Source organism: Myiozetetes cayanensis, unplaced genomic scaffold (genome assembly GCF_022539395.1).
Source record: "Myiozetetes cayanensis isolate MyiCay16 unplaced genomic scaffold, myiCay2020 scf2-11, whole genome shotgun sequence".
Lineage (NCBI taxonomy): Eukaryota > Metazoa > Chordata > Aves > Passeriformes > Tyrannidae > Myiozetetes > Myiozetetes cayanensis.
In genome coordinates, this window is record NW_026087411.1 from 19921828 (window position 1) to 19934633 (window position 12806).

General features: G+C 44.4%; 1 protein-coding gene across 33 annotated transcripts in view; it reads right to left on the reverse strand.

The window, feature by feature from the left end:
- The window catches only part of NRXN1 (neurexin 1), a 703850-nt gene that overhangs the window by 279947 nt on the left and 411097 nt on the right, over positions 1–12806 (reverse strand). For 2 of the 33 annotated variants that reach the window (XM_050314533.1, XM_050314532.1), the window contains exon 1: positions 1013–2104. The exons of 29 other annotated variants lie outside the window; for them this stretch is intronic. In XM_050314533.1, coding sequence (XP_050170490.1) covers positions 1013–1253 — 241 coding nt within the window. In that variant the 5' untranslated portion in view covers positions 1254–2104. Of the gene's footprint in view, positions 1–1012; positions 2108–12806 lie in introns of those variants that run through there. 2 more of the 33 variants (XM_050314530.1, XM_050314529.1) reach the window with 2 other exon arrangements.

Here is a 12806-nt window from a genome sequence, read left to right on the forward strand (position 1 = left end):
CTGCCGAGGATATATATGCACACCTATTCTTCAGGTATTGATGTGCAGGTTCTCATAAGTATGCGTGCAAAAAGAAAGGGAAGAACCGCACACGGCTCTTCAAAGGGCGCTGAAGCAGCTTCCTGTCACTTCAGAAACTAACTACCGGAGCACTGTCATTCTTAAGCAAAATGTATTTGCGCCTCTAAAGAATTTCATCTCCATCCCTTTGCTGCCCGCCACGGAGGGCATCACTTCACTTCCTCAGTGTCTAAGCGCCTACTGCTTCCCCGATCTCCCGCATAATGAGCTGACCTTTGCTTTAGTTCATCGACTTTCGACCAAGCTAACGAACTGTAAGGAGCACGACCATCACCAGCGGTTTTAAGCAACGCACAGGCTCCCTCCCCGCCCTTCGCTCCGCGCCGGGGTCCCCGGGTGCCCTGCCCTGCCCTGCCTCCCGCCGTGGGGGCGGCTTGCTCCGGAGCGTTTGTCCCCGAGCTGGGGCAGGGCCATGGGCGGCAACGGGGGGGCCAAGGGCCGGCGCTGCCAAGGCGCTCCCAGCCGGGGGCCACGTCTCCGAGCGACGGAGGCGCCTCCGGGCTGGGCTTTCCAGGCGGCTCCCTCTGCGGCGGGGCGGGGAGCGGCGGGGTGCGGGAGAGCCTCCTCTCCGCCGCTTGCCCCGCAGGCACCCCGCGGGGCGCACAGCACGGGCACGTCGCCGGCCCCAGAGGATGCCCGGTGACCCCGGGAGGCCGTGGCAGCGCCCCTCGCACGCCCCACTCCTCGGCCCCGCCAGCAGCTCCTGGACCCCGAGCCGGGAGAGGCGGGACGGGCCCGCACCTCTCCCGACGGGGCTCTCGGCGAGAACCGGCCCCGCAGCCCAGCCCTTCTCCCGCCTCCCCGCCGCGTTCCTCTTCCTCCCACCGAGCTTGGCGGCAGCCCCGGCCCGCTGGGTCCCGCAGCCCGCGCCTGACCTCTGCGGGACGGCGCACACCGACCGCGCGGGGCACCGAGCGGCGTCCGAACCCACCGTGTCCGCCTCGCAAAGAAGCCGGTGACCTGTAGATAGCGATAGGCACTGAATGATGTTTGCTGCTGCCGTGGAAATGGTGAATGTGGTGAGCGCCCAAACTGGAGGCGCCCCACGCCACCCCAAGGAGGCCGCTGAGAGTGAGTGGGACTATCCAGAGCAGGGCCAAGCGGCCGCCGGCGCTGCTGCTGCCGCTGCTGGCGGGTCCCGGCTCCGGGCTGCCCCTAAGGAGCCCCCCCATCCTCCGATGCGCGGCGAGCCGGCCGGCGGCGTCCTCGGGAGGAGCAGCAGCCACAGCAACGGAGGCAAACTTTGGGCAGAGGCGCTCGCACACACGCACACGGCGCTGGCTGCAGCTCACCGCACCAGGCGAGCCATCTCTTCCCTTTGGGAAAGCCTATGAGGATCCTTTTCTCCAGGTCTTCTTCTACCCAAAACAATCCAAGACATAGTCAGAGGCAGAGAATCCAGGCAGTTCAGAGCCTTCGCAAAGAGGTGCAAGAGAGGAAAACCCCGCGCCCAAACAATCGCTAGTTTCAGCTTTCGCGGGGCTGGTGCTCATTAACAATACTCCACAGTTGCAAGGGCTACGAGAGTGCCAAGCATTCCCCCATCCTCAGTAATCCACAGTGTAGCCAATCATGCCACATTTCTGCTAAAAAAGAAAAAAGGGGATGCCACTCCATCAGCCAGCGCTGGGAAAGCAGAGAAAAATCAAACTGCTGCTCTTCCCTCCATTCATCTCCAAACTGGTGAGCCCTCACCGAGAGAGCTCTCTCCCGGCGCGCACACACACTCACACTCGCACACACACACACACACACTCGCACACGCCGCCAGACAATAATCAGGCTGCTCCGGCAATCTCAATGGTCTGGCTATTGACAGTAATACCCGAGGATGTTTTCAGGGAGAATAGTGCACCCTTACGAAAGAAGCTGGGAAAAAAATAAAAATAAAAATAAGCATGCTTGCAAGGAGCAGGGCTATGCAAATCTGCAGTCTCCGAACAGCAAATCGCTGAGGCTTGGATGCAATGCAGAGGACGAGCCTATGTTAAAGAGGGAGGCTGAGTTCAGCTCCCACACAGTCGCGCTGCCTCTCCTCAGCCTTTCGGGAGCCGCGCACTGCCAGAACACGGCTCGGGCGGTGCGGAGGGGACACACACACACACACACACACATACATACACACACACACACGCCGCTCTTCCCCACCCGCCACCCACCCGCGCCACGGAGTCAGCAGCACAGCGGGAGCATTTCCCCTCCTCCGACAGTTCAGAGATACCAGTGTGTTGAAAACCCACTTTCATCTTAAAAAGAACGGTTTCGGGTCTTTTAATTGGCCTAAACTTCGCCCATCCGATGTTTCCCTCTGTCTATTCGAGCACCGGCTGTGATTATCCGGTAATTACACACACGGCGCCGAACAAAGAGTTTACCGGGATTTTCTCCGGCACCACTCAACTACCGCACCTCGGCCGCCCACCGCAGACGCGGCCGCAAACTGGGCTGAAACAAGCCTTTCTGGGCTGAGCCCCCCCGTTCCCCACGCAGCTGCAGGGCGGCGCCTGCAGCTCCCGCTTCGCCCCCGGGTGCGGGGCCCCACCGCGGCGATTGCCCCACGTCTACCCTGAAAACAGGAGGGAGGGCTGCTCTGCCCCCTCACATATATATACACACACACACAGCCGAGGGTGGGAGATGTCACATTTAAAAGCAAGGGTCGGTAAGGGAAAAGCAAGGGAAAACCTATTACCCCCCGGCGGGTCCTGCGCCCCCCGGAGCCGGGCGCGGAGGCGCAGCTCCTGCAGTACCGCACCTGGGCACAGCAGGGTGTGCGAGCCGCACACTCCCGGCCCTCCTCCCTCTCCGTCCCTCCCTCCCTCCCCCGCTCCCAGCCTGCCGTAGATCTTGTGCCATGCTTTCAGCAGCATGAGATCATGGGTGCGGGGTGCGGATGTGTGAAAGCGAGAGGGCGAGCGGTGGGCGTGAGAATGGTTTTTTTATACATTTCGCGTTAATTTAAACGAAACCGCTGCAATTTGCTGAGGCGCTAATTCACGCGGATGAGAAGGGAAGTCACAACCTTTACTGAGCTGCGTAGGCTGAGGAGGGAGAAAGGCGTTTCACCCCAGCTCTGCTCAGGGCGGATTGCTCCCCCCGACGAGAGAAACGCCCTTCACCGCGGGGTCGTGGTGGCGTGGAAAGACCCCAAAGCTCCTGAACAGGGGCGAGCAAGTGACAGCTCCTGTCCTGTCCCGGGGGCGGTGCTGGTCACAGCCCTGCCCACCTGGACGCATCGCAAAGCAGCCTTCGCCGCGTAGTCAAAGTTTTGCAAGACACCGCGGTAAATTGTAACAAGACTTTAACGCAGTGAGGAAAGCACCAGGCGGAGTGCCCGAGCCCTTTCTGCGCTGCCTGGAAGGGCAGACAGGCAGTCGGAGGAAGCCCGCAGGGCGCGGGAGGCAGAGGCTCCCCTCGCCGAGACCGCACCGCGCCCCGGCCCGAGGGAGCGCTCCTGTGAGGAGGCGGGTTATTCTGTAACACTCCCGACTCACCACAGGGAGAAGTAGCTTATAAAGAAGTCAGTGACTTTTCCAACCTGTCTCAAAAAGCCTCGGTGAAAAAGAAGAAACACCAATTTTCCAAACTATCAGCTTGCAACTGCCATGCACTGTCACCTCCTAAAAAATAGAAGACATTAAATTCTCGTAAGTTTTGGACTTACGGAAAGAAGAAAAAAAGATGAAACCTTAAAGAAACGTCGGTCTGGATTTGCCAGCTCTTATGAAATTAAAACCCCTTATATATGTTTCGTGTTCACGCAAGTAATGTGTTTTAGAAATTTCATCCATAAATACCTCTAGGTTTTCTATCACTCTGACTCAGGAAACAAAATATTTCAGTCACTGGAACCAGTTTTTCAGTAAATCGTTCACATGTTGCTGCCGTTTTAGAAACAGGCAGTTGTTAACTGACTGTTCTTAATGATTCTAGACATCTTACAGACGAGGAACTTAAAATTGTTATCATTTCCCTGAAATAGGAAGTCGGTGTTGCCAACCGTGTAACGATACAGTTGGTAGCGCAGTTGTTCAGATACAATTTTGGTTGGCAAGTCCTGTATAGACGTAACTTTTGCTGGGCTGTTCTAAGGCCGCCATCAAGAGCTGTATTGTGCCACCTTACAGTGGGAGTTTCCCTGCTGGTATCCAGAAAAACATGGCTTGCTCCCCATTGAGGGATTCCCAGTAGGTGTAACCTTGCAAGGGAGGCTTTCCACAGATCTCTTCCAGCCTGAGCATTGTATATTCAACTTTGGTTGAAGATACACTTTGGATTAAATAGAGCTTTGTGTAAGCACTCTTCTCTGTGTTGTTGGATATGTTTGTACTTTGAGCACTGTAATCCAAATTCTTGCTCCATCTGCCATCTGTTGTGTCAGGGAGGCCTAAAGTGCTTAAATACCAAGGATAAATGAATAAAATGTTTAGGTACCTCCAAGGTACTTAATTTAATATTTTACTGAATATAAAAGGGGTGTTTAAGTACCTGACTTTATTAAATGTGTACTATTTATGCCGCAAGCACACATAACTGCCACTAAAGTTTTTAGTTTAAACCTCTGCTTGGAGGCTACTTAGAGAAGTTTTTTTCATCAGATAGATTATAATGGGTCACTTTTAGGTGTTACATTATGATGTTAATCACTACTTAGGGACTGTTAAATTAATGGATTGTTTTGCTGCTGTGTATCCAAACTAAGAGTTGAGGACACAGAGGCCAATCTTCACAAAGCTATTTAGGTATCTAACTCTTCCTTAAATACCCTATTAAAATCTGAACAAGGCGACTGCCGCTTAAGTAGGCATCCCTTTCTGGATCTGGAAATGTGCTGAGCACCTTGGATGTAGTAGCTCTAATTTTAATAACATTTGACATTTTCCTGGCTCTGCATTCTGAACCGAAAACAAGACAGGGACTATCCAGGTTTCAGGGAGGAGAAAGGGTGATCGAATGCAATGCATGGGTGAGGAATGGGGAGAAATAATTTTCAGAAAATATCATTAAAAGATTGAAAATTAAAAGAATAACAGGAAGGTGAAGAAGGAAGTGAAAGCAAATGAAAGGCATATGGGGGGGAGAGGAAGGCAAAAGAAGGACATTCCAGGGAGTAAAATCCTCTCTTGCTCTTTTTGTTTGTTTGTTTGTTTTTGTAATTACAACTAGCACTTCCTTCCAATTTGGAGGAAATCCTGGTAGTCAGATACTTATAATTTGTGCGTGTTTTATTTTAAAGGAGGTTGTAGGTGAGTGTCATTCTCTTCTCTCAAGTAGCAGGTGATAGGACAAGAGGAAATGGCCTCAAATCACGTCAGGGGAAGTTTTGATTGCATATTTGGAAAAATTTCTACAACACAAGTGTTGCCAATTATTGGAAGAGGCTGCCCAGGAGGAACAGGCTGCCCAGGGAAGTGGCTAAGTAACCATCCCTGGAGGTATTTAAGAGACTTGTAGAGATTTAGATTAGGTACTGGGAAGAAATTCTTCACTGTGAAGGTGATGAGGCACTGGAACAGGTTGCCCATAGCAGTTGTGGATACCCCATCCCTTGAAGTGTTCAAGACCAGGCTGGATAAGACTTTGAATAACCTGGTTTGTAACCTGGGAGCTGTCCCTGCTCCTGGCAGGGGTGTTGGAACTAGATGATCTTTAAGGTCTGTTCCAACCCAAACAATTCCAAGACTCTATATGGCACCTGGGGACATGGTTTAGTGACAGATTTAGCAGTGCTAGGTTAATGGTGATCTTAAAGGTCTTTTTCAACTTAGATGGTTCCATGATTCTGTGATTCTCTTTAAAAAGCTTAATTGGGTGTTTAGTTTAAGTTTAGTTGGAGTTAGGCTTTTTAATGACAAGTAAAAGTTAAAAGCATCTGCAAGTAAACATTATGAAAACCGATGGTAAGCAGCATTTCTTATTTAATATGCTTTTTTATGCCCTGCTGACATAAGAGTGGGAATCTTTGTTAGCTAAGGACTAACTGAAGTTGAAATAATCTGGTTTCATTCCCCAAGGGCACAGAATCACATACTCCCAACACAGTCAACATTGTGGTCTGTGAACGTTCATTGAAAGAAGGCAGAAGTGGTACAAAAGAAGACAATAAACAAGAGTTTGTGTAAATAAATATATGTCCCATTGTAAGCATAGCAAATAAAGTGTGAAAATAAACTGTAGTGTTCACAAGGTAGCTTTTAGTATCTCAAGCACTTAGCTCAGTGAAGTTAGCCCACTTAACACGTACCCGGTGCAGGTCACACTGGTAGTAAATGTGACTTTTAATCAAGGTATTTCTACCAAATGATCTCTGTTAATACCAGTAGGTTCCTAAGTTTATGAGCAAGAATATCCTTAACTGTAAAAACACATCTTTCTCTAACTTCTTCTAGTATTTAGTGCTCCCTAATTTCTTCTAGGTGTTTATCCTATAAACACCAAATGCTCCTAAAGAAGATTCATACAAACAAAAAAAGTACTTCCATGAAGATAATTTACATTCCTTCCTCGGATAAAATTAGGTATTTCTTGCTGGTATGACCATATCTCTCTGCAGCAGTACAGCTATATCAGTTAAGACGGAAAACTTCAGCAACACCAGCAAAACTGAAGTGCAGACCAGGCCTTAGGCCAGCAGAACTTGTCAGTTAAATTCAGGGCTTCTTTAGGTTAAGTGCTGCCTTATGCAACCAGGCTTCTCTGGCCATCTCTAGTTAGTGTTGCAACATCCACTCTTAAACTCCTGAAGCTCAAGTGCTGTTTAGCAAACTCATATAGCAAAACACATTGACAAATATTTATCTGTATTACAGCAATACTATTCAATTAACTATGCAAAACTTTAACACACTACCTGTTTTACATTGCAGCTTCTCTCCACTGCTAGGTCTGGAATCTTACTTCATTTGAAAACACCTGGATATTTTGTGATTACAGTTAAGCAGGCCAGAATTTATATTTATCCATCCAACAGATAAAGGCTTAGAGAAGAAAACAGTCAAGCTAATGTTTCCTCTCACCACTACAAACTCTGCTGAATTTAATGACCTATACATTATATGTTTGGAGATGTTTAATTTCCTCTTTTAAACAGCAGACAATGTTCCTTTCAAAAGCCAGTGAATTGCAAGACACTGAAACAAGGTCTGTCATCCATGTCCAGTTTGTGTCCTAACCCTATATAACCTAGTAAACCAGCCAGTAAACTTTATCATATGAAACACTTACAGACTTGGAAGGTAAAAAAAATATAATTCTAGGAGGATAGATGGAGCATTTATGCAGACATAAAATACAGAGAAATTCAAGATTTTGGTGATCATGTAAGAAAAGGGAATTTACACTTGAAATACTTAGGTTGCTTTTTCTGTAGTGCAGCTATTCCCTCTCTATGGATAGTTTAGAATAAATCCTGGTACAGTTACTAACTCTTTCTGTACATCCAAATAGGCTTAAATCGTCATAATAAATGTTTCTTGACTCTGTGTGTATAAATTAATCTCTTTCTCCCTATTCCTTGCTGTCAAAAGCAAGCTGATTTTTATTTTGTTTCATTTCATTGAAACCATAAGCCAAATCCTTTCAATTTAGAACAGAAGCAGCTGGTGGAGAACATTTTCCAGCAGGGAATTTTGACTCTGAAAAGAAGGTCCTTCTTGGTCTGAAATAGCCCTGGATTGTCCTTAGGTCATCAGGGCACTTTGCCACATCCGTCCACCCTTACTTGTGCTAGCCCTGGTTTGACCTGTCTTGAGGAGGATGGCTCACAATCCACTGGGGGTTGTCTTTTGCTGGCTCCTGTTCCTGTAATGCCACTTAATTTCATATTTTCTCTCTTTTTTTTTTTTTTTTTTCCGTATAACTTTGCACAAAGGGTTCTAACACTTTGGTTAGGTTCTCTCTTTCACTTCAATGTAAAGTCAGAGGAATTAAGGCCAAATCTACATGTATACACATAGAGGCATTTAAGAGATTTGTAGTCCTGAATCAAATAGGGCAGGCTGTAGTTATGTTCTCTCAGGACTATTGCATGAGCAGTTAATTCTATGGGCAATTAGGCTGCTGCAGAACCTGCAAAAGGCTCTGATATGTACCAGTGCTACGGCAGGAACTGGCACTGCGTTGCCGCAGAAAACAGAGATCCCTGATACAGCTTCAATGCTACTGATTTGAACTCCTCAGCAAATATTCCAGCTAGGGACAAAAAAAAAAGCCCACCACAAAAATAGATTGCAAATTAGTCATGAAGAAGTTTGATGACAATAACAGAACCCAGTGTTTTTTTCTTTTATATCCAGTACAAGCATATTAATAATAATGGCCAGTCTTCGCGAGTGAAGATCCGGGGAAGGTCTTTACACCTTCCAGCCTGTGCATTGGATTTTTTAGGTGAGACACAGTGTGCACGGAACTGAGCCCACCCTTTAATCCTAAGGTTCATCTGCCGGGGCCAAGCGAGCTTGGACGGTGGCAGTGAGGTCCTCAGGACATAGATGGGTTGCCTTTAAGGGCTAACGAGCTCCACCTGCCCGGGAGTGTCCCTGACCGGGAATCGAACCCGGGCCTCGGCGGTGACAGCGCCACGCCCTTACCACTAGACCACCAGGGGCTCCCACAAGCATATTAAGTGTATGAACAAATAGGCTTTGCATAAAGGCATCCAGAAATAGGAGAAGTTGTGTATTATAGAGTTGTTTGCAGCTCTTGATATTGTTTACCATGCACAATAACTAAGATATTAAATGCCATGTCAAGGCAAAGCTCACAATAGACTCACAGTGCAACAGCCAGAAAATGGAGAAATTGAGTTTAAAGGCAGGGCAAGGCAAAATTGATTGCCCTTTTTTTTTTTTTTTTTTTTGGTAAGCCTGCTGGTAGCTGAGAGAGACCTAAATGATGTTTGTGTAATACCTAAAGTTAGGAGTGCATTTTTAAGCAGGTTTTCCTGACAGGATTTCTAAGATGCCACTCATTATGACTCATGAACACCACAGGACAGCCCCCACCCTGCTGGCCTTGGTGGAGATGATGTACAGTGGAGTTCCACCTCCTGCCTTCGCTGAACGTGTTAGTCCTGCAACAATATTGACAAAGAAAGGAATAAGGTACAGCATGCTATTTGTCCAGTGGAATACTTTTCTTTAGACTCCAGGCAGTGGTAGTGTTACAAGTCAGCTGCAGACATAACTGAATTTAAAAAGCAGAGTTGTAAGTAGACAGCATTAACTTTTGGCATTCATAACTCTAAAATGTCCAAATACTTATTTAGCTTTAAGCTTCTTTCTTTCTCACCATCCCACCCTTCCCCCTAGAAAAAGCATCACCACTTTGCAGAAAACATATTTGTAGTGCCAAGCAAATTTCCTATAGCTGAGTTATGAACCTCTGAACATACAGGTTTAAAATGGAAATGCTGACATAATCTTAAATGTAGTGGCACAAATACTGCCACTTCAATAATCCTTGTAATCTAATATATTAGCCCTAGGGGGATGGAGACTGAATTGCTGGTCTCAGACAGCCTTTCTGAGGCTCAATTCAAATTGCATAATTATTCTACATCCAAAAAGTTCTTTAAAACACATTTCAAATGCAGCATTGTACATTCCAAAATATTAGTTCTTCAGAGATTGATTTGACTTTTCTTTTTCTACTTTAAAGAGATATATGACCTCAGAGGTATGTGAAAAATCATTAATCAAGTTTATACCATGTAACACTCTTTTGTGTGTGAAAGACTTACTTTTTTTTCTAGATTCCCTCAGTTGCGTTGCCAAGGTGATTCCCCTAGAGAGCCATGTGTTTATCTTGACAGGTGTTAGTGAGATCTGTGGAGTCTCAGTGGAATTGTTACTGGTTGCTTTGCAGTACAGTAGAAAACATTAAGTCTGCAAACTAATCAACTTACCTTATTACATTCTAAATAAAATAAACCACAGAGTAAGTTAGATTAATCTACTAATGCCTTTCTAATGAAGCTTTTATTGGACATATGGTGTGGTCTTGCTATTTTCCTCATATAGTTAGCACAAGCTAAAACTCAAAATAAAACCTACACATACTTCTTCTGTGACATACCTGTATCTGAAACTTGCTATCTGAATTATATTCAAACTGCTATTTTACTGGCATAACTTTTGATTATCATTTGCAAGACTAAGTGGATTAAAAAATATGAAAGCAATCAGATTAAAAAAAGAAACAGGAGTCACTAGTGATAGGAAAAGAGAAAATACAACTTCTACTGCTGTTCTTAGGGGAAAATTTTAAACCACTGCTGGTAACTTATAATTACTGTAAAATGCATTCTGTGACCTGTCCTGACAATGTCAGGGAATCATTAATTAAGCATGTAACTTCCAAAGTTAAATAATCATTCCTTGGTTACAGTTCATTTGTGTTTTCCAGCACTGAGCTGTAACACACTATATTTTTGTAGTGCATAGAAGCAACAAAACAATAGGTGCTTTTAACAAAAAAGAATGAGTCTTAAGCAAGGTGAATCAAGGTACCATCATTTTCAGCCAGCTATGCCTTTTGCTTTTAATTGCCATATTCTTTCTCTCTGTATATGTACAAGATCAGAACACAAGAAAAATGATTCCTTAGTAACATTCATCTTCTGGGAACATGCTGCTGAATTTAGGTTTAAAACCGTAACGGCATCTCAAAGAACAGCAATAGCTCATGTACTTCAACTTTGATATACTACTTCAAATCCTTAATCTCCTTTTTTTTTTTTTTTTTTCAGATTTCCACATAAAGTTTTGCTCTGCTTCTATATTTGCAAACGCCCATTTGACACAAAAAGATCTTTTCATCCACAAGCTCTTCTCTCCTTTTATTTACTTCAACAACAAATTAGCAGCCAATTTTTCCTCTCTCTTTTTTTTTTTTTTTTTTTTTAGTAGAGGATAAGAAAATAGATACAGTGAAAACAAAGTGAGAACATAGTTTTTCTTTCCTTCAGCACCAGCAGCCAGAAACAGTATGAAAGCAATGGATCATGAAGAAAAGCAATTTCCTACTTCAGGGATTAAGCAATACCCTTTTTTGTAATGTTAAATGAAAGTTCTAGTTATTTTTCTCCAAGTAATACTGATTTCCCCCTCCCCCCCATATAAATAAACAGTCACTGGAGAAGCTCCAGTAGTCCCAAACACATCACTTTCTAGCAAATCAATAACACAGATAAAAACCTTTATGTTGTACTTCTTTGAGCAGGCCCTATTGTTAGGGCAAGAAAAATTAGGCTACTACAGAAGCCAAAGAAAATTAACTTAATGAGAGAGACTATCTGATGATATGTTCTGTTCTTTTCTTAAGGACAAATAATGGGGATTCTAATATAAAAAAATATACAAACCTCTGTTGAAACATTCAGAAAAGTACAGCTACCTACATTTTACTGGCACAGCACATGTCCTTCACCCAGTGACATTCTAATATTAACTACTTCTTGTAATGATACATGACTAGACTATCAGGTCATGTACTATACTCTCCTCTAAACCATTATTCTACACTTTGGTAGTATGGAAAACATGGAAGTTCAACACCTGCCTCTGCCACAGCATTTCAAAGTTCAAAATTCTTGGACAAATCCCTACAAAGCATTTGTCATTTAATGGCCAATTGACAAACTAGGTCAATATTAACAGTCACAAAGATAAAGGTTATTTGCATGAGTAAGGCTTGGTAGAATTACACCCTTCACACCAATGCTGAAAGGTTCCAAAGACTTTAATCTTCCAGCACTATTAAATAGTACATTGCAGGATTAAATCTCCTACACCTACAAGTTTGTATCTATAGAGCTCTAACAAGAACATTCAGTGAAACTTTAAAGCCAATGTTGTGTTTAAAGCCCTTTGAGATCATTTCATGATAAATGCCAATGTTTATAATGAATATAGTGTCCATAATGAAGCATGGGCCTCCCTCAGTTTTTGTACACAGATAAATGGGAATCCTGTAAATATTTGATCAACTTTGCTTAAAGGGACAATTTGTACAGGAAAGCATTATCAAAATAAAGAAACTTTGTTAGACCAAGCTTGTTGTCCTTAGCATATATGCAAATAATAGCTGCAAATATCAAGAGACTGGAAAGAGAAAATAATTTTATTCATACCTGTGTTTTAGTTTTTAATGATTTGTGTTTCAAAATTTCCTAGCTAAGACAAAGCTTCTGCTATATAATTAAAATGAAGAGTCACAACCAGCTTATCTTTAAAAACAGGTTGCAACAGGAAAGAAAATCCAGGACTTCTCAGCTGCAATTTTATGGCTCTATCAAAACTTGCCTAATTTTACCTATTTATTTCAGTGCATAATAAAAGATGTACTTGGAGAAAAAATATGCAATGCATACATATTTTTAAAGGCTTAGAAAGCTAGCAGCTTTCTTTAACACCCTTGGATCTAATTTTGTTTCTGACAAGTAAAATGAGAAGAATGGGGCCCTAAAAAGGATTACACTCTGAAACCTACTCTTTGAGTCTTTGCACTTGCTAAACTATCATAAATTTCAATGGAAAAGATGGGTACACTGCTGACCATCTTTGGTTAGAGAGTTGAGCATTACTGCCCAGAAAAAGCTTATGGGTTTTGTTAGGAAGGTTTCAAAAACCACCGTATTGAACCACTAGCCAATAATAGCTCTTCCACATTTCACAGGATGTCAGTTCCTGGAGCTGTTTTTCCTTTGATGCACACAAAGTACTGCC